General features: G+C 40.5%; 1 protein-coding gene and 1 long non-coding RNA gene across 4 annotated transcripts in view; one reads left to right on the forward strand and one right to left on the reverse strand.

Moving 5' to 3' along the window:
• The window catches only part of ZYG11B (zyg-11 family member B, cell cycle regulator), a 29,312-nt gene that overhangs the window by 4,073 nt on the left and 3,102 nt on the right, over positions 1–22,137 (forward strand). The window contains exons 2-12 of the mRNA XM_079980735.1: positions 6,514–6,679; positions 7,380–8,134; positions 10,330–10,470; positions 11,412–11,588; positions 12,504–12,568; positions 14,498–14,597; positions 16,269–16,319; positions 17,059–17,220; positions 18,086–18,133; positions 20,278–20,475; positions 20,568–20,620. Of these exons, the coding sequence (XP_079836861.1) occupies positions 6,667–6,679; positions 7,380–8,134; positions 10,330–10,470; positions 11,412–11,588; positions 12,504–12,568; positions 14,498–14,597; positions 16,269–16,319; positions 17,059–17,220; positions 18,086–18,133; positions 20,278–20,475; positions 20,568–20,620 (1,763 nt within the window). The 5' untranslated portion in view covers positions 6,514–6,666. The remainder of the gene's footprint in view (positions 1–6,513; positions 6,680–7,379; positions 8,135–10,329; positions 10,471–11,411; positions 11,589–12,503; positions 12,569–14,497; positions 14,598–16,268; positions 16,320–17,058; positions 17,221–18,085; positions 18,134–20,277; positions 20,476–20,567; positions 20,621–22,137) is intronic.
• On the reverse strand, positions 2,378–22,130 carry LOC307218505. 3 transcript variants are annotated; one of them, XR_013839991.1, is made up of 4 exons: positions 21,810–22,130; positions 17,624–17,697; positions 9,549–9,658; positions 2,378–2,521 (listed from the first exon to the last, which is right to left on the reverse strand). It is a non-coding gene; the product is annotated as an uncharacterized lncRNA (long non-coding RNA). The 3 variants fall into 3 exon arrangements; XR_013839992.1 differs by lacking the exon at positions 2,378–2,521 and having other exon boundaries at positions 8,850–9,658; XR_013839993.1 differs by lacking the exons at positions 2,378–2,521; positions 9,549–9,658 and adding an exon at positions 14,569–14,682.

Here is a 22,137-nt window from a genome sequence, read left to right on the forward strand (position 1 = left end):
CTATTCCTGCTGTAAACATAACATTGAAAGTTGAGGCTGGGAAGACCCGCTCTTAAGTCACCTTGACGGAGACTCTGACAGGCCACTGGCCTAGTAGCTTGGCTGGTTTTTGTAGCTATTGTAGTGCTGTTTTGTTGCCAGGCATCCCCGTGTGGTGAGAAAATAATCGCCAGCCTTTCTGGAAACAGAGGGGGTGAGCAAAGACTGACTGGGCCATATCATGCATTATTACAGTAGCCACATGGAGAATCCTGTGGGACACTGCTGCAGAGTGACAGACTTGCTGCAAAGAAAAATTCAGTTTGGAAAACTGCTCACCACACAGGATAACCCTGTTGAACGGAGGATGTATTGGAGTACTAGGACTGGCTGATTTAACAAGCTCTTTTATACATTATTGCTGCAGCTTCTAGTAATGTCACGCCACTTTTCACACAGCAGCCTCCATGTGCTTACATGTTGTGACTTCATGCCACTGAAGGGGAGGAATCCTGTGGACTCTAGTGTGTTAACTGGGTTGCTAGATGCCTAGGAAGACAGGGTCCCTATATGCTGAATAGTTTTGCAGAAGAAGGAATCTTTGACTATATGGTCAGCTTTGGCATTGTATCTGATTGTATCTGCTGTGTGAGAACAATTAACAATAGTAGTTAAACCATAATTTTTATATTGGAAAACAATGTGTATGGGAATGTTTAAAATATATCAGTTATTTTCATGTCACATTTTCATCACATAGCTATATAAAAATGGTCGTAAAAATAGCAGATTTTTCGAGCACATGTGAAGTGGACATTGCAGTCTATTGGAATGTTTCAGACCACCCCGATCTCTGCAGAGCAGTGTGAAATTCCAGGAGTCTCAGCACAGCAGAGACTGTAGTGTCTTTATGAAATATGGTTTATTTACACAAATTTACACCCGAGTCCATCTGGAAAGAGGGTTCCGGGCATCACATCTCAAGAGGGTCTTGCTCCCCACAACAGCATAGCATTGGATTCAAAGGTAGCCAAAACACCATCTCTCTGTCTCCTCCACACAGCTGGTCCGACCATCAGCCTGCATGGCATCTTGCTCCACCCTTCTTTCCCCAAATTCTTGCTAAAATGCAACCTCCCCCCCCCCCATTTGCAGTTTAATATTGTAGAACTCTGTCATACAATTTCGCTGAACATGCTTATTGCCCCTAGAGTTCGGTACCTTAGGATGAACAAAAATGGTCCTTATCTGTGTGACAATTATGCTAGAAAATATAACCTACCATTTTGTTGTTTTTAAACTGAATGGTTACGCTTTTAAAATACTTTTGAGTGTAAGACACAACACGGTGTTGGGATGTGGACAGTCATATGAGTCTGAAGCTTTCCATTTGCTCTCCATAGAGAAATTGCTACATAAAGAATGCAATTGCAGTTAGACTAGCAGTGCATTTCTGAAGACACAGTAGTTTGCCTTGTTTTTTAAAAAAATAATAAGATTCTGAAGCAAATCTGATTTTAAATGAATATATATTAAGTGGCAGAATGGAGCTGCATTTTAAGTTCTCTTGTCTGCCCCCTCTCCACTCACTCACTCCCTCGTTCAGAATGAAGGAGAAACATTAAAATTGTAGTTTCACAGCTTTATCACAGCTAGAATTATTGCTTTTCAAGAAGGTTTTAAATAATTCTAATGAATTTGGGGATGCTGTGGTGTCGGCCATAGATCAATTTATAGTTCAGCTACTAAAAATAGAGGCTGGCTGGTGAGGTCCCCCCCCCCCTTATTGTGCAATTAATCAGAGAGTTGTGGTCCTTGGCATAACATAAGAAAGTAATGATCTATATGTAATAAATAATCTAGAAAGCATTTTGTCAAAACACATACATTTACTTGGGATATATTATTTAAATAGAACACTTTCTTAAGATGAGTGCCTGGAACTGTTCTGAGAAAGTGAAGTTGAATAACATCCTCAATTCTTAGAACAGCTTGATCAAGGAGGGCAAGTTCAATTGGATGTGCTTCAGGGAATTAACACCTGATCCATGTATTCTGTTAACCCAGTCCCCATGAACCAGATTGTTATCAAGGGCTGCTGATCCTGCAGGAGTGCAATCTTAATGGATGCCTGTCTTCTTTTAAACCCTTTAAACTTTTATACCATCATCATTGCGATCAATATGTTTGTTACGATGACGACAGTTATAAACACATACTTCTTTCATAGTTGACAGTTGCACCAGTCTCCCTTGCTCAATGTTTTGCTTAAAGCGTAGACCAAATACAGGGCCTGTGCTGAGAATATCCTAATGCTAATAGACTCTTGACTTTGTTATTCCATGTAGGAATAACATTCCATAAGGGCCATTAATTCTACTTCCTCTGCCAAACATCATTATTATTATTATTATTATTATTATTATTATTATTATTATTATTATTTCTTCTTCTTCTTCTTCTTCTTCTTCTTCTTCTTCTTCTTCTTCTTCTTCTTCTTCTTTTGTTGTCCCACCACAGCTGCTGGCAGAGAATGCCAAATCTAAAAATCAAGCTGAAAATAAATTTGCATTAAAACTTTACATTCCTTCACAAGCCAAAATATGTCTGTGCTGCTGGTATGTTTCTTTGTGCTGGAAGGTTTTGTAGAATGAAATTGTGATTTATATACAAAAATAGCTTGTGGGTAGTTTGACTGCTGCTATTTAGTCTAATTATTTTTATTGGCTACATATTCCCACAAGAATAATAAATCGACTGCTATAAGTTTGAAGCTTCTGAGACTATTACTTTATAATTATTTAAACTTTTGAAAATATTATTGTTCATCAGAATCACAAAACACATGTTTTTTACCAAATGGATATTCTCTGCCTACTTTCAAGTTATCACTGACTGAGAATATCCTTTTAGCCAGACAATCATTGCTGATCTCATTAGATTTTTCAAGCAGCAATGTGTGATTTGTTGTTGTTTAGTCGTTTAGTCGTGTCCGATTCTTCGTAACCCCATGGACCAGAGCACTGATTAGTGCTGGTTATTTTCATGAGCAAAGCACACTTGCTATCAGTAGGTGGAACTTTTTCTCTTGATCCTTTCAGCTTCTAATCTTTGACCCACCTTGCTGACTCACTGTAGCTTATTTAATCAGTGGGGGAGAAATTCCTAGTAGTGGTAGCCTACCCCCCCCCAAGTGTTATTGCTCTGTGACCTATGGGTGCAATCTTCAGACCACAATCTGTTTTTGTGCAGTTTGTTGGTTGCTCAATTATCACAGCCACAATGCTGATAACTCAAAGTAAGTTCTTATTGCTTTTTCTTCTTCTAGCAATAAGATACTTTTCACGTTGCACAATTGTAATACATGTTGAGCAGTGTTGTTGTTTTCTGGAGGAACGGTAAAACTCTGCAGGAGATGTGTGTGGTTGAAATTTAAATTCCCTTGCACATGTAACTAAGAGAGATTTCTTTTTCAAATTAAAGGGAACTGCATATGCTGTGCCTTTATAAGGACTGAATGTGTTTTGTTTAACTGCTGGTTTGAGTTTATCAAGACACTTATGTGAGGCAGATGAAACAAAATAACAAGATATTAAGCTGAAATAAAAGGGAAGTGCTGTTAAGCCAAGTTGGTGCATTGGGAAGAAATTAGCACTACTATTTTTAAAATTGGCTGGGGGAGTATATGCTAGCCCACTGAGCCTGCTTTTTGTCTGTGGTGAAGGTGATTCACAGTGTTTGTATTATTCCCTTAAAGCTTTAGCGAAAGCTAAAGTACTGAAGATTGCAGGTACTGAAGATTACATATAGGATATGTAAGTGAAATAGTAAATAACCTGGGCAATTCTTTGTATTAAGAAGGCGGCCTGATGTTATAGTCCTTTACTATCTTGGCTTAATTTAATATGATACATGCATCATTAGACCATGGAAATGGGAAAAGAAACAAAGCCAAGGAATCATTCTAGCTATATTTCAAAAGGGAAGTTGAATAACTTTCCTGTGTTCTGTGGTGGAATCTACACACATTTAAAAACCATTCTGAAAATGCTTGCTTTAAAGCATTTTTAAGAAAACATTGAATTTTCCTTAAGGCTCACCATCACCATCTAGTGTCACATTGTATATTGCACTTAAAACACACTTAAAACATTTTATTTGCAGCTGTGTCTTCTGACATCTTACTTCAGCAACTTTGTTAAAAGATTTGAAAATCTGGTTTAAGCACTAACATTTGATGGTTTGATATGAAAAACTTATTAGGGCATAGTTTGTTTATGATTTTCAGTTTCAATAATTTTACAATCATTTTAACATTTTTAAACTCTACTTCCTTTCCCCCCTTTCTGAGGTTCCTTAACTTTATTTTTAATATTTTCTGCATATCAAAATTAACTTAATTTACTCATTTATTCATCTACTTTAAATATATACTCTTATAAAACTGCAGGCTATTACAATAATCCTGCCAGTGTTCTTATCTGTTTACAACTTGCTGTAATTCCATGATTGTCACTGGTGCATTCAAAATTGTCATTTTATCAATTGGTATTTTAGGTATTCCACTGTCCTCTAGATATTTTTTGTATTTCATCTAAATTGCCCTGTTCCACTTGTTATAATTCTGTATAAAAACTCACGAATTGATCTCTTATGTCTTTAGGATTTTCCACAACTCTACCTCCTATATTAATTTTATATAGGATTTCTCTTGCCTTTTTTATTTGCTATACTGATAATTCCCATGGTTTATTAGCCTTAGGGTATAGGAAGAGAAAGGTGAGCTTGAGCAACTGAATCCTATCTTAAAAGCCATAATCCATGGAATAAAAAAAGAGTTGTAATGCTCTAAACTGCTTGAGCCAGTTTAGTTGAACATATTACTGTACTCCTAGTCATCAAATCAGGATTGTACTTCCAGCAGAAAATTGTAGTGTTTATATATTGACTGTGAGTCCTGGAAGACCTGCTCCCTGCCTTTTCCCACCTGGCCTGGAAGGAGGGCAGGACCTTGACTGACTCCAGCTACAAAAGCTGAAGCTGCTGAAGAGGCCAGACATCATCTTGACAGGCTCATAGTTAAATGTGCATTCCGTAGTTCACCTCCTTTGTGATGTTTTATTTTGAAATCTTTAAGATAACGTTTTAGTTTCCTGTTAATTATGTTGCTTTGAATGCATACTTTATATTCAACTTTCTTGTGTAATATTTTATTATAGATTGTTTTATGTGAAGTTTTAGTGTAGGTTGTAAACCGCTTTGAGATGTTTTCTTAAAAATATAGTCGTATAGCAATGAGACATGAATAATAATACTGATAATATACTACTACTACTACTACTACTACTAATTTTGCACTTAAATACAATTCTATGCATTATTCTTCAGAATTTCCTGGCTCTTATGGTGCCAGGGAATATTCTTGCCACTTGCATGAGAGCATTATGCATGCATAATTCTTGGTCCCTGCCACTTCTGACTCCTCTATATTTTTCTGCAATAATTGGGGAAGGACAGGGTAAAGATACCTTGTCTTCTCATCCCTCCTAGCCCCAGTGCTACAGAAGAGCCCTACTGAATCTGAACCAAAGGCCCATCTAGTTCAGCATCCTGTCCTGTTCTCATAGTGGCCAGCCAGATTTCTCACTCTCTTTTTGCTATTACTGCAACTAATAATTATGATAAGTGCTTATCATTACTTATCTCATTTATAAATTGCTTCCTATGAAGCACCTCAAAGTTATTTCAAATTACAATAAAAAATATGCAAAACAACTACATAAAATCCAATACAGATGCTGACAAGGATAAAAATTCCACTTAGAAGTCTTGTTCAAAGAGGAAAGTCTTTAACATGTAGCCTGAGGACAAGAGATGGTGTCTCTCTAATATGTAGGGGAAGTACCAAATGGCAGGTGTTGCCACGCTAAAGACTCAATTTTGACATCATGCGCAATGAATCTCTTCGTAGAATGGCCTCCTCAAGGTGCCCCCTTCTGCAGAATGCAGTCATTAGTCAGGTATATAAGGGATGAAACAACTACCTCTGTGAAACCCGCAGGCAGGAAGTGAGTGCAACATCATCCTGTCCACTTGTGATTCCCAGCAACTGGTATTCAGAGGCAGAGTACTAGAGGTAGGGCATAGCCATTGTGCCTGGTAGCCTTTGCTACCTTTATATCCTCCATGGCTTTGTCTTAATTTATTTCCACTCTGACAATAAATGATTCTTAGGGCCGAAACTTGCAATTACTTCATTTCAGCCAATTTGTATTGTCTCAACTTTTTACATGCATGTGTAAAAGACTATTCCTATCATTGTCACATAAAACACCCTTCGAGTCCAATTTCTGCCTCCCAAAGGATCCTTTTAGCGGTGGTTGGAATTGTTCGCTCCTCACCCAGACCCTTCTGACAGTGATGGGAGCTTGCCCCCCACTGCAAATGATTTGTGGGGAGTTACTTGTTTTGTGATGGACTGTTGCTTTTCCTAAAAAACAATAAAATATATGGCATTTTCTTTCTTTGTAACAGGAAGAGGCTTCACCATATTCTCTGCTTGACATCTGCTTAAATTACTTAACTTCCGACCTAGAGAAGTTTTGTACAGAAAGGCATGATGGTTCACTATGTTTGCAAGAGCCTGGAATATTTCCACAAGAAGTGGCTGACCGATTGCTGCGAACGATGGCATTTCACGGTAAATGAATTCACCTGGCGGTTCTGATTAAATGGAATGTTTAGAAACAGTGATTTGATTTACCTGCATGTTTGGACACATGACATCGTTCTTTGGCGCTGCTTCAGCAGCTGTGGCACAAGTCAGATTTGTGTCATTAGATCTAATTGAGCCCTCTGGGTTAGGCAAGTAAGGCAGAGTCACAAGACTCTGCTACACTTAACTACTGAAAATTCATTTGTGCTGTTGAAAATCCTGGATGCAGAGTTGCACTCGTTTCATACTATTTAGGGCTCAGTTAACTTCAGTATCTCCCTATCATGTCCCCTCTTTGCTTACATCTTTCTCTGCTGGAAAAAAGCCCTTGCGTTGTACAGTTGAGACTGCACATTGATTCTATGGGAGTCGTATGGGCACTGCGAGCTGGATCCTGTATGGCAATCTTATCTTTTCTATGCTGAAACTTGGCATACATTGTGGGTACCAAGCTTCAGCATGGCAAATGGTAGGATTATGTTGATGATGTTTCTCCAGTACCACATGCCTGTTAAAACCACTCTTGAGGGGGAAAAGGGAGGTTATCAGAATCAGGAGTGCATAAAACTCTCTCCTCTTCTTTGGCAAGCCTGTCCTTCTGTTCTAGGCCCAGTCTCTTTTTTCCAGTTTAAAAACAAAATCTGTGATAAGTTTGTTTGTTTACTGTTCTTCCCTCCCACCCCAGGACTGCTGAATGAAGCAACAGTGGGCATTTTTCGAGGGAATCAGATGCGCTTGAAACGAGCTTGTATCCGGAAAGCAAAAATCTCTGCAGTGGCTTTTCGGAAAGCATTTTGCCACCATAAGCTGGTGGAGCTCGATGCCACTAAAGTGAATGCAGACATTACGATCACAGACATCATCAGTGGACTTGGCAGCAATAAATGGATCCAGCAAAACCTTCAATGCCTTGTGCTGAACTCATTAACTCTTTCCTTGGAAGACCCCTACGAAAGGTGCTTCAGTCAGCTGATGGGTCTCCGTGCTTTGAGCATTACCAATGTTCTCTTTTACAATGAAGACCTAGCGGACGTGGCTTCGCTTCCCAGATTAGAAAGCTTGGATATATCCAACACCTCAGTCACCGACATAACTGCGCTGCTCGCCTGCAAGGATCGCCTCAAGTCTCTCACCATGCACCACCTGAAATGCTTGAAAATGACAACCACTCAGATTCTGGATGTCATCAGAGAGTTAAAATTCCTGAATCACCTTGACATTTCGGACGATAAACAGTTCACATCTGATATTGCACTTCGTTTGTTAGAACAGAAAGACATATTGCCCAACCTTACATCTTTGGACATTTCAGGAAGGAAGCATGTTACTGATGAAGCTGTAGAAGCATTTGTTAAACAGCGACCCTCAATGCAGTTTGTGGGCCTGCTGGCTACAGATGCTGGCTACTCATTATTTCTCTCTGGCGAAGGAAACTTAAAGGTTGGTATTTGTTTGTTACACAATTCTAAATAGTTGTCAACTAAGTTTGACTTGCTGGGGGGCGGGGCTCAGAGCTTCAAATCCTGGTGACTAATGGGTCAGTTTTAATGGCAGTGTGTGTGTGTGTGTGAGAGAGAGAGAGAGAGAGAGAGAGAGAGAGAGAGAGAGAGATCGATCGATCATTGGCTTCAGAGTGCTGCTAAACCACCGAGCCCCTAGATCAGCAAAAGGTCTACCACTCTGACAGTGTCATCGTTCACATTTTGCAGCATGAAAAGAACTAAATCTGCCCCCTCCACCAAATCTTGCAGCTGGGACTGAGGTGGAGCCCTGCAGGCTTTCCTCATTTCCAAAATGTATTGTTGGGAAATCAAGGCACTGCCATCCCTGTCTCTCTGTCTCTCAGCAGCAATTTACTGTATTCTGCTTGTTCTACTGCCCTCTTTACTCTGGGATTCAGTTGGTTGGTTCACTAAGGCTCATAGCTGTCAAAGTTTCCCTTTTTTAAAGGGAAATTCCCTTATTCCGAATAGGATTCCTCGCAAGAAAAGGGAAAAGTGGACAGCTATGCTAAGGCTCTGGGCACTGCTTCTTCCTCGTATAAACATCACTCATTGCCTGTTAGATTGGGTTACTGTTGTTGTTTTTTCATTGTAAGTTCCTCAGAGGTCTCAGTGGGGACATATGACAGGGTAGAAATTTCATAATTTCAGTGGGGACATATGACAGGGTAGAAATTTCATAAATGCATAGTAAAATTATGCGCATGTAGAACATGAATCAAAGCAGCAGGCATACCACCCCATTTTCCTGAGAATCTTCCACTCAAAGGTATTGCTACAAAAAACCTCTCAAACAGCCCTTTCTGCGTAGGAAATAGAGGCTTGTTTAGAGGGGAAATGGCACGTGTGCATGTATATTATTATTTTCTTTTTCTTTTTCTGCTCCTTAGCAGTTCTTGAGGAAAAACTGTGGTGTATAGGTTTTGAGGGGCATTATCTGATTGTTTTGCAGTTTCTCTGAGATGCTGTTTTTAAGGGTAAAAGTTTAAGAGAAATGCAAGTGCTCATAGATGGTGTGCAGTCTTTGCCCCTGTAGAACACAGCATGAGAGAGGCTAGTCCCCCAAGAGGGGCCTCATTTGTCTGCAGCCTCATTTGTCACTTTCCTTTCCTTATGGTGTATAAAATTAGTTAACCTGTTCTTAAAAGCCCCAGCACCATAGCAATGACCATAAGTTCAGCTGCTTTTATTGGCTGGGAGAGGACTATTGCTCAGCTGTTCCCACCACCCACCACGTCCTGCCAAGGCGCACAGCAGGGAGAAGTGCCTGGTGCTGTGCTACTCTCCTTGAAGAAATGGAGAATAATTCCTTGCCCAGCAGCAAAGGAAATGGTGAAATGGTCATTCTGTACCTGTTAGTATGTTGTCTTTTGCAGCCCATGATCAACGTTACCTCTCTGCCTAGTTGATAATTCTTGAAATACTGCATCTACATTTATAGAACTGTACTGCTCAGTTAGGTCTGTAAAGACATGATTGGTAGCAATTTGTTAGCCGTGCATACAATATATAAATGGCAGTGTAGATTGCATGAAGAGCAAAGACTGTTTTACTTATGCTTGATTGTCATATAAAACTGAGTGGAAACCTCAGTTCAGCAGAAATTGTCATACAACAACAAGAACAAGTAAACCTTGAAACATTTATATTATTTAATTACTTCAGCTTTCTTTTGCCACTACTGCAAACTCAGCAATGGAAAGAGGAGAAAATGCTGACAAAAGTGGACTGGCAGATGAAATTATTAGAGTATGCAGAGATGGCAAGATTGACAGGGAAAATCAGAACTCAGGAGGTTCAAAACTTCAATAGGGAATGGGACAAATATAGACTGTACTTAAAAGAACACTGTAATCCCTTGAGTTCTATGACAGGCTTTTAGTAACTCTTGCAATGTTGGGATATTTTGGAGGACCATAATGTGGAAGAACTATAATATGCAGTTGATTTAGATATGTAAAGCACCCATGGAGGGGAGGAGGGAGGTCCTAAGATTCAGAAGAATCTTGTTTGATTTTAAAATTTAAATGTGGTAAATGTGAAATTTATTTTGTAAAATCAATAAAAAGTATATATTTTAAAAAACTACTGCAAACTCCAGTATGTTCTCTAGTATTTGTTCTTCTGTTCAAGGTGTCTGGAGAAGCCAATGAAACTCAGATTTCCGAAGCTCTGAAGCGTTACAGTGAGCGAGCGTTCTTTGTTCGAGAGGCACTCTTTCATCTCTTCAACCTTACGCATATTATGGAAAAAACCAAACCAGAAATTCTAAAGGTAAAGCTATTTGAGACTGATAAGAAATCACCCTTTGCAGGCATCACTTTGTAAAGGTAACCTTGAGCTGTCTTCACTAAACTGCAGATAAAATCCAACAAAATGTGCGCGCACGCTGGTAAATTTGCAGGGGGTGGGGAGAGAAAAGAGGATACAATAAAGGTAAATAGTCAGGAGTTCAGATAAAAATGGATATACTATTTACATGGGTTATACTTACTTGAGGGGCATGAGGGATGTGTTGTGCAGAGAGAGAGAGAGAGAGAGAGAGAATTAATAAGATTGCCACTGGCATTGGGTTGGCCACTGTGAAAACAGGAAGCGGCACTAGATGGGCCTTAGGTCTCATCTGGCAGGGCTGCTGTTACATTTTTGTGATGAAATGGTAGCCAGCTCCATTTAGTTCTGTCTTTGAATGTGGGTCACTGCCAAACAGCTGTGACCAAAAGTAGAGATTGCTGAATCCTCCCCTCCCCTCTGTCTTAGTGGTTCAGCATGGCTGGGAGGTGGGGAAGAATGCCTGGATGTAATCTAATGTATATGATCAGAAAATATATGCAAAGAGCACAATATACCTGCAGGTGAGTACTCTGGGTTTTCCTTCTCAAACGTTCCTCAGACAGAATTTCTCTCCCACTGCCATAACAGTTTCGTCATAATTCCTGGCAAATAAGAAGGGGAAAGGAGAGGGCAGACCATCTGACTGAGGTAATCTCCATTCAGGGAATGAAATGGTTGCTCTGTTCCTCTTTGCTTTGGAAGTTTTAATGGTACTGCAACAGGTTTTGGGTGGCGATGTGTAGATCTGTAGCAATGGCTTGTTTAAAAGGCCTCAGGACGAGTTAAGCTTACTTTGCTTAGGATATTGGTGGCTGATTCTGTGCATGTGACTATGTGTATTAGGAAATTCTAATTTGACCTGTTTTGATGGATTCTTTCAGCTTGTAGTTATTGGGATGAGGAATCACCCTCTGAACTTGCCAGTGCAATTAGCAGCGAGTGCCTGTGTGTTTAACTTGACAAAACAAGATTTAGCTGCAGGCATGCCGGTTAGGGTCCTGGCAGATGTCACTCACTTGCTCCTTAAGGCCATGGAACACTTTCCCAATCACCAACAGGTAAGCCTCCTTTTGCCTTTCAAGATAAGGTGCTTGAATATTTCTGAACGCTGAACTTTTTTTTTTTTTAAAGTATTTGAGTTCAAACTTCTTATACAAGATGAAATTAATGAGATGAAGAAACTAATGTTAAAACTGACAGCAAAGAACAGAAGTGAATGATGTATAGTTGGAAATGTCTTCAGGCCAAATGGTTTCAGTTTTTCCAAACCATCTCAGGGTAGACCTATAAAAATTGATGGACCTAATTGGTCATATGCATTAATTTCAATGGGCTTACTCCGAGTATGATAAATATTGAAATCAACTCTGTGGATAGAATTCAGTGTCACACTGTGATGAATGTTCTGCCTATGCAAGTACAGTAAGCCTGCAACTTGCTAACGTTTAACTTGTACGCATTGAGTTCTGGTATACCTATGAGGAGGAGAAGATTGCAAGCTTTTGTTTCTAATTTCAATTAATTGCATTTCTTAGCGCACTTGAAATCATTTTTATTCAAGAACATCTTTTGTTACTGGTTTTTAAATCTGGGTATATAACTAACTTTTATAAATCCTTTTAGGCACGCTCCTTTTTATATATAGACTACGTTGCTGGTGTCATAGTATTTTTATATATACTTCTGTAAGTCACTTTGTGAGAAGTTTTTATAAATGATAGAGTATAATTCAAAAAAGTAAATTAAAAAACTTAAGTGCCTGGTAGACTCTGATATATTATAAAGGTCTATGCACCTGTTCACACCATCCTATTTCACTGTATTTCACTTCTAAGCAAATACATTTGCAAATGACATTATCAAATCATACAAGGAATATTTGTGAATACTTAGATTCATCTTGAAAGAAGGAAATGCTCAAAATTCCTGCATGAGAAATATTCTGTTCTGAACCTTGCTTTGCTTTTCTACAGCTGCAAAAGAACTGCCTCCTGTCACTTTGCAGTGACAGGATACTTCAGGATGTTCCATTTAACAGGTTAGTTTTACCTCCCAAGTTACAGACAAGTAGGGAGAGTATTTCAGGTTGTTGAATGTCTTATGTCTCATTGCTTAGCAGTTTGCAAACGGCTTACTCCTCCTTGGAATATAACAAATTCTTATCAGAACTTGGGAACCAATTATTAAATAACTGTAACAGTTTACTTTTGACTGCATATACCAGTATACACTGTTATGAAATACATTTGTCCGTTTGCTAGATCCAGGTGAATTGCCATTTTCTTTTTGGATGCTGGTTTTAAAAACTTGGTTCTAAGCAAGGGTGTACAGTTTGACTGCACTGTACATCAAGAGGCTGTGGATTTTGTGGATTAATGAAAGTGGCTTGTATCATATGCAGAAGTCTGCCTACTAGGGATGGCAATACTTAAGCATAAATGCCAATGAAGATTGTTAACTGTCAACCTCTGACTACGTTTGAGCCATTGTCCCTATTTATAGATATTAGAAAATCCACCTACTACGTTATGCTATAGCAGCGTGTAATTACATGCTACTTAGAGACGTGTGCATCATAGCTCTTGTAATCTCACTTTTAATGCAAATGTTTCTAGCCCTTTTCGTTTTGAGCACTTACTGGAAAAGGTTTAGAAAGGGGGATAGATATGGTTTCCAGAAGTTGTTCTCTCATGATTCATGTGTCCATTCCCTCTTACTCTAGTCTCTGCACTCTTCCCTCTTTTTGACAAAGAGATCTGAATCTTTAACCCTCAGTAACACAAGAAAAGTTGTTTAATTCTCTCCTTGGTTTTTTGAGCGTATGTGGATGTAGAAAGCACATGTTTGTCCCAATAATAATAATAATATTTTGTTGTTGTTGTTAGTCTGAGGCTAGTAGGAGTGAAAGTGTTGTAGGTTGTTCTTCAAGTCAGACAGCACAGTGGGGGAGCAAGGAGCAAGCACACATTCTTGGTGTGTTGAAAACTGCCCCCCAACTTCGTGGGTAGCCTGAAGCATAGCAGTGGGTTTGGCAAGCCAGCAGGATGAGAGTATAAACCTTGGGAAATATGCTACTGATTCTGACCACAAGCAGGTTTGCATGACCTGGGAGGAAGATGATGTTGGCACAGAGCCAATGCAGGTTGGTTTGCTGACTTTGTCACACCACTGAGGCTTTTTCTATCCCTCCCCAGCTGAAGTTCAGGGAGTTTGTGTCCCCAGTGTGTGTGTTTTAAGGAGACTGGGTGCCCATTCCTCCTTGCTTCTCAAAACATCAAGTCTTTAGCCTTGTGGCTAAATTCTATATAGGTACAATGGTACTATAGGTACTATATAGGTTGTGACAAATCATAAAGCACAATGCAGAACCCAGCTTCTGTATCTTTCAGTCATGATGAGTTGCTAAAAAAGTCCATAACTACCCATGCCAAATGTGTCGGCTTAGTAAAAACTCCTTTCATCAATCACTGACAAATTGGGGTTTTTAGTACTTGTTGATTACCAGCTCAATCCAAGGCCATCCCCTGAAGATGGAGACAGTGGGTGGTGCGAAGACCAGCTCTGTCACACTGCTGCACTGAAATGGCATACTCCTTTTACAGTCTGATAAAGAAAACAAAACGGAAGCCATTTTGCTTATTATAAGTAGCTAAGGCTGGTGTTTTAAAGTTTTTCTGTATACTTTTGTCCAGTGCTTTTTTTTCTGGGGTGATGCATACCGCTAAACATTTTGTGAATTTTTGTACTTTTGTCCATTTACTGTATTTATTTTTCCCGATTTGAACTATTAAATGGTGATTTTCTTGAGTCAAAATGAGAGTATCCCTAAAGATTTTTTTTGTAGGAAAAAAGCACTGCTTTTGTCTTTGTAGCAGTAACCTAGTCACTTCTGTTTCGCTGCCAGTAACAGATGGTATGGTTTTATTCCCCCCACCCCCAGATTTGTGAACTTTCTGTTGCCTTTCAGGTTTGAAGCAGCCAAGCTTGTCATGCAGTGGCTTTGTAACCATGAAGATCAGAATATGCAGAGAATGGCAGTGGCTATCATCTCCATTCTGGCTGCAAAGGTGGGATATTTTATTTTATTTGTTTTTAAAACTTATTACCTGCCCTTCATTGTAAGACCCCAGGGTGGGTTACAGCTGTAAACACCTAAAATGAGAAGCATAAAACACAGTTAAAGATCAATTTTCTGCTAAACAGTTTCCCAGAGTGAAAAAGGGCCTGGAGGAAAAAAACAAGCCTTCAATTGGTGTTTAAAACGAGACAATAATGGCACCAGCCAAGCCTCTAGGGCCAAGGTAGCTGTAACAGAGAAAGCTCTCTGATAGTGCCAATGACCCTCTGACTTCCCTCCCCACTGGCACTATCAGCAAGGCCTTCCCAATAGATCTCAACTCACGGGCAGGGACAGTATGGCGGGAAGCACTCCCATCAGGTGCCTGGATTCCAAGCCATGGAGGGCTCTATATGCCAAAAGCATGTAGCAAGTAGGAGCGCACATCTTTTAGGACTTGATGCTATATGGTCTCCAAATGTTGAACCCAACAAAACTATGGCATCTGCATTTTGTGTGCTGCCACTTACAAACAGTATTCAAGGCCAACTCCAAGTAGAGTGTCCATTACAGTCATTTAGAGAGAGGGTTATTAGGGCACGGTTCACTGTGGCTAGGCTACCCTGTCCCGGAAAGGCTGTAGCTGGCAAGCTAGCTGTAGCTGGAAATAAAATAATATTTATTAAGATTTTACAAAATCAAGAATACAAAAATGCATAGTAAAACAAGAAAACAGAAGAAAACTCTCGAACAAAAATACAAGATACAAAAAAACAACAAGAAAAATAGAGAAATAGAAAAAAAAGTTAAAACAAATCCATTTTTTATAACTTTAAACTCATTGACTTATTTCTTTGACTCACAGCTCCCCTTTTTGTATTTCCATTAAAATATTCAAATCAGCAAATCCTTACCCTCTTTCATTTATCTTAACTCTAAATCTTAACATATTGTAACCCTATAATTTTACCAAATTTTTAATTCATTTTTGCATACTATTTTTAACTTTGTTGCTAATGCCACTTATTTTCAGTCCAACATCATTTTAACATTCATTAATTTTACAGTGTTTCTGCAAATAATCTTTAAATTTCTTCCAATCTTCTTCCACCAAATCTTCACCCAGGTCTTGGATTCTGCCAGTCATTTCTGCTAATTCCATATAGTCCATCACCTTCATCTGCCACTCTTCCAGGGTGGGTAGATCTTGTGTCTTCCTAGCTGTAGCTAGAAATAGGCCCTCTGTGCCACTGAAGCCACCCTGACTTCCGGAGACAAGGTGAATCTAGGAGTACCCTTGGACTATGAATCTGGATTGGGAGTGCATCCCAATCCAGAACAAGCCACCTACTTAATTCCTGGACTTGGGAACCACTAGTCCAGAGTATCTCCTTCTTGATGGGATTCCGTTTGTTCTTGGCCTTCATCTAGCCTGTTACTGCCTCTAGGACAGTGATCAAGCATCTACATAGCTTCACCTCATTCAGGTGGCAAAGAGAAGCAGAGCTGGGTGTCATCTGTGTACTGGTGGCACCTTGTCCTCAATCCCCTGATGACAACTCTACTAGCTTCATAAAGATGAAGACATAGGCATCCCCAATGCAATGTTTGCACTTAAGTCCCAACGCCCTTCTAACAGTAATCTGATATTTCTGTTTGTTTGCTTTTTTTTTGCTTGTAGCTTTCAACAGAACAAACAGCTCAACTTGGTGCAGAGCTCTTCATTGTTAAGGTAAGCGAAGTGCTAGCACCTATCTGAAATGCTATCAACTTGTAACACTCCGACTTGTAACTTGTTACGGCTAACAGTGTTTTTCTTAAACAGAATAAACAATGCGCCTTGGTATGACCAACTTAAAAATGTGTATTGGAAAAATGAGAATATTAAATGTTTTATGTTGGAAGTTCTTTAAAAGTATTCTAATAAATTTGACCCATATGCCTGGCAGCCCCAGTTAGCGACAAATGTACAGGCAGAAGTGACTGGTGTGATTACTTCAAATCCAGGGTGGGGGCAGAAACCATTGAGTTTACTCCTGAACTTTGCTTTTGACCTCTAGCATCTGTGGGTGTATTGCTGTTTCTGGTGTTGAAAGGTTAATCTCCTTTATTTATTAATCATTGTGGTCAAGAGGACAAAGTGCTCTTCAGTGTTTTACTTAGCAAGACTAACAGTGTGACATTAGAGGGGTAGACCATGCTGCTCAAATAAGTTAATGTGCAGGTTGATGTGCAGACAGCCAGCCTGTGGACTTGGTACCTGTGGCCCTCTAGACTAACTTCCACGTGACCCACTCCCTTGTTGGCCTGGACCCATAAATCTGTGATGGATCTAGCGTTCATACATATCGTCTTCTAAATTGGAGGAGAATTTGGCTTCTTGTATTAATTGTGAGCCTCCAACAGCTGGATTTTGAAATGTGAATGTCATTTGCAAAGGCACCTGTTTTTTTTCTCTCTATCTCTTTTAGCAACTACTTCAAATTGTGAAGCAAAAAACTAACCAGAATGTAGTAGACACTACTCTTAAGTTTACACTGAGTGCACTTTGGAATCTTACTGATGAGTCCCCAACCACATGTCGGCACTTTATTGAAAACCAAGGGCTGGAACTCTTCATGAAAGTCTTGGAGGTGAGAGCTGACAATTCTGTCTGCCAGTATGTGCTTGTCTATTTCTGTATCTGCAGATTCCAGCATCTGCACAGGGACCCTGTAGGTTGCAGTCTGTAGGTCTGGGCAGCATCAGGTAGGGTCTCTCTGCTCATGATAGATAGAAAGCTGTAATTGCCATAAGATAGTATCTGCCAAACCCACTGCAAATAAGATTGGGCAGGCTGCTGCTAGCCCTGGGAGATGGGAGGAAAGCAATTGCAGAGGTTATTGGGCTCAGATGAGGTGCATCCTCTGCTGAACATCCTCTATGCCCAATTCCCCTTCCCAAAACAATTGTTTCATAGGCTAAGGGGGATTGGTGGGCCTGGCCAAAAGCATTGTGGGAGGAAGGGGAAGAAGAGACAAATTGGGGTTGTCTCACCTCTGTTCCTGCGGCTGTTCCTTAAAAGGAAAATGCTTTCTGGAAGGCTTCTTCCTTCCTCTGCTCTGGGACCACTGGAGGAAAGCAAAGGAGGAGAGCCTTCATGAATGTGCCCTTTCCCAAGAAGCAGCCATAGCAAAAGAGTGATGCGCCCCCTTCCATTCCTCTTAAGGCTCACTCCAGGTCCTGCTCTTTTTCCTTCCCACAGTAGCCCCCTTAACTAAAAGGCTTGCAAGCGCTCTTTGGTGTATGCTTCTTTCTGTCCCAGCCCTTCTTAGTTTGGGGGCAGTGAAGCTGGGGTGTAGGGGCTGAACCTGCACTGTCAAGCCAATGATGAACTATTTAATGTGCAGAAACCCCACAATTCCCTGAGACTTTTTGCAGGCACCTGCTTGTTCTAAAATAATAATTGGCTACAAATCACTTACTGAATGGTTTCATATACTTTGTTTTACTTTACAGTCTTTTCCATCGGAGTCTTCTGTACAACAGAAAGTGCTTGGCCTTCTGGTAAGATGAGTGGAAGAATATATATTTTACCAGGGCATTGGAAATGCCGGTTTTCTCTTCTCTCTGCCAACGTCTTCCCCTCACCATCCTGACATTTAACACTACACAGAATAAATTACTTTATATATAAGAAGACACCCCCCCAAGTGGTATTTAACATGTAGACTGAACCATTGGGAGCAGTCATTAGACAGTTTGGGGCCAGGTGTCATCATTATTTCTGATTTCACTTGGCTCTGTTTCTTCATAACATCTGAATTAGGAGAGGCTACACAGGCTTTGTGCCAGTGTCTAGATGCGGGCAGGAAAATTGAGTTTGAATTCCAGCAAGATAGAGGTGGGGGAGTGATTTCTGTGTCCGAGTGCCAGTTGCACTTCATGTGAAGGAGTAGGGGTGCAGTTTGGAGCTGATCCTGGATCCACTGGAGGTCCAGGCGACCATCTTTCATCCGCTTTGACTGGTGCAACAGTGGCAGCCATTCCTGTGGTCTGTGGAATAACTTGATCCCAGTCATGCAGGTATTGGTAACTTCCCAAGAGTGGATTACTGCAGTGCACTTGCGGGGCTTCCCTTGCAGTAGGCCCAGAAGCTGCCGTTAGTGCAGAATGCTGCATCGTGATTGCTGAACAGGAGTGAGATCTTGCACGGATATTGCATCTCTGCTCAAAGGTCCGCACTGACTGCCAATTTACTGCTGAGCCATGTTCGAGGTCTTACTATTCGTATATAAAGCCCTTAAGTGCTTGGGACCAGTTCATTTGAGTACCTTGCGCCCCACTCCCCCAAATATGTCTACTCAACCACTTTTGATTTGCAAAACTTGCACTCTAGCAAGTACCATACAACATGTTCTACCTTTGTGGTGTAGTGGTTAAGAGCGGTAGACTCGTAATCTGGTGAACCGGGTTTGCATCTCCACTCCTCCACATGCTGCTGCTGGGTGACCTTGGGCTAGTCACACTTCTCTGAAGTCTCTCAGCCCCACTCACTTTACAGAGTGTTTGTTGTGGGGGAGGAAGGGAAAGGAGACTGTTAGCCGCTTTGAGACTCCTTTGGGTAGTGATAAAGCGGGATATCAAATCCAAACTCCTCTTCTCTGGAATACAGCTTTCAGAGTGGCAGTGCCTGTGCTCTGCCTGTGTTCTACCTGTTAATGTTATGCAGACCCCTCCTTCTGCTAGTTTAGATACCTGATAAAAACTTTGGTTTCTGCAAGTCAGCCTGGACACATGAACAAGTTATGTATAACCATTTTAAAACTTTGCTCATTTTACTTGTATACTGATAAATGTTTCAAATTGTTCTATGTACATCACTTTGGAGTTATTTGATTAAGCAGGTTTTCAAATTCTTATTTTCAAAAATGACAACCTAGTTTCATTTAGGGTTGTATGCAAATCCTCCCCCCCCCCGAATTGTACAGTTATGCTCACAGATGGCTGGGAGTGGGGCATTTCCCCAACATTCAGTGTTTTTTTTTTTTTTATAATATCTTTATTGAGCAATTTTTTAAAAGTTACATACAAAAATATAACAAAAATAATAAAAACCGTAGAGGAAGAAGGCAAACACAGATGAAAGAAGAAAGAAAAAAAGAAGGAAAAAAAATTAAAAATACAAAAGACAATAGACATAAAAGAAAAAAAGAAAAAAAAAACTTACAAACTTAACCCTAACTTGTTTGTAAGTTTGTAAGCCCAACATTCAGTGTTTATGAGCCAAGATTTGTTGCCACTGTGGGAGGCCCTTACCTTTAGCAGTTGTGATGGGAACAGCTTTTCTGTTTTATTTCTTAAAACTATGTTGCTGAAGATGTAGCCACTGTGTTCTTAAACCCCCCTGCCACCGGCAATGGCCTCCAAGCAGTGCCATTCATGGACAGGTGGTGGCAAAGCATGCAGGCCGCTCTGAGTTATTCATGCACTTGTCACTCTGATAACTTATCTGTAGTAATGATTGAAAATGTACAAGTTGGAGCAGGCCAATCCCAGCTTAGTCTAATTTGACATGAGACAGGTTTGACGTTCATTATGGCTTCAGCTTTTATGAAGAGAACAAGCATTTTAATGATAGATACCTTTGTATACACACACGCAACTGTTTTTTGTTCATTTTGAAATCCCTCCTTCTTGTTCCCCTGTAGAACAACATAGCAGAGGTTAAAGAGCTCCACTCGGAGCTTATGTGGAAAGACTTCATAGACCACATCAGCAAGCTGCTGCGCAGTGTTGAGGTGGAGGTGAGCTACTTCGCAGCAGGGATCATTGCTCACTTGATATCACGAGGAGAACAAGCCTGGACATTGAGCCGCAACCAGAGAACCTCGCTCCTAGAAGAGCTGGTACAGATGCAATTGAAAACGCTGCCCATTGTTATCTCCAGAGCAATGCTGTTAACGCTATTAGTAATGGTGCTCCTTCCCTTGTCTTGCAGCATTCTGCCATTTTGAACTGGCCTACACCAGAATGTGAAATGGTGGCTTACAGGTAACTACAGACTTGACATAAACCTTGAGGAAATATGAAGGTTAACTTGCTGCACATTGTATTGTTTCTACCTTAGTTCAAGTGTTCTGGCTTATCACAAAGTCACGTTGCTAGTTAACCATTAAAACAGGGGTCAGCAAACTTTTTCAGCAGGGGGCCGGTCCACTGTCCCTCAGACATTGTGGGGGGCCGGACTATATTTTGGAAAAAAACAACGAACAAATTCCTATGCCCCACAAATAACCCAGAGATGCGTTTTAAATAAAAGGGCACATTCTACTCATGGAAAAACACGCTGATTCCCGGACCACCTGAGGGCTGGATTTAGAAGGTGATTGGGCCGGATTTGGTCCCTGGGCCTTAGGTTGCCTACCTATGCATTAAAGCTTCAAGCCTATATACATTTACCTGGGAATAAGGCCCAATGAACTCAGGAGGAGGTATTTCTGAGTGGATGTGTGCAGGATTGCACCGTTCACTTGCAACGCCTCTGCAGTGCAATCCTGTGCATGCTTACTCAGAAGTAACTCCAGTTGTGTTCAGTGGTGGTTATGCTCCAATATGCAGAGTATCATAGCCCTACTGAATTTAGTACTAATGCTGCTGAGACAGATTACAGCAATTAATATAATTGGCGTACATTCTAATGCTATGAACAGGCACATAAAATTACGCTGGCATTTTCTACTTGGAGGCCCACTGCAGCTTTTAGCAGGGAGGGATTGACTGGGCAGGTGTTGAAGAAAGTGGTACTGTAGTATGTGACTCTTCTGAAGAAAACCTCCGTAGACCTTGAGGTGTTAGATAACTGCCGCCCAGCCACAAATATTCAGGACATGAAGGACCATTTGGCTAATATTAGTTGCTGCTGTTGTAATTCTGCCTGGCAACGTATTAACTGGGGGATGAACTACCACACAGATCTGTGTAAAATGTTTTTGCTTCTCCCCCCCCCCCCCCCAATCTGGAGCAATAAGGGTGTGAAAAGAGCTGCTTAAGCTTTACCTTCAGACAGTTTTTCTGTTCAAAATTGCAATTTTTGGCTGATTTCCTTACTGCAAAGAAGATGCAGGCAACCCTTTCCTTGCACCATCCCTCTGCTCGAGGTTGCAGCCTCCAGAGTGTGATTTTTGTTAAAAAAAATATACATGCAATGTATTGCATCTAGTTTGTGTCTAAAGATTTCTACCTGGTTTCTCTCCCTTCCTTTGTTGGAAGTACGGTACATATCCCTGTAGAAATGATATTGAAGGGGTGCAGTGATGAGATTTAGCTGCACATCAGACGGTGCCAGGCTGTGCGTGGATTCCTATGCCCATAGGTTAAGATGTTGTCTCCTCATGTACTCCAGTTTGGAACAAGAACTGTAGGTCAGAAGAAAATGGAAGCAGTTCAGGCCTCTTTGATTACCCTCTTTTTCACAAGCTAGGTAGATATTTTAGTACAAAATAGGCTTATGTTTCAATCATGTTGCAAACATAGAGTGATGGCATCTCTGCTTTTTATTCTCGTGAACA

Source organism: Podarcis cretensis (genome assembly GCF_951804945.1).
Source record: "Podarcis cretensis genome assembly, chromosome: 6".
In the NCBI taxonomy this organism is placed as follows: domain Eukaryota; kingdom Metazoa; phylum Chordata; class Lepidosauria; order Squamata; family Lacertidae; genus Podarcis; species Podarcis cretensis.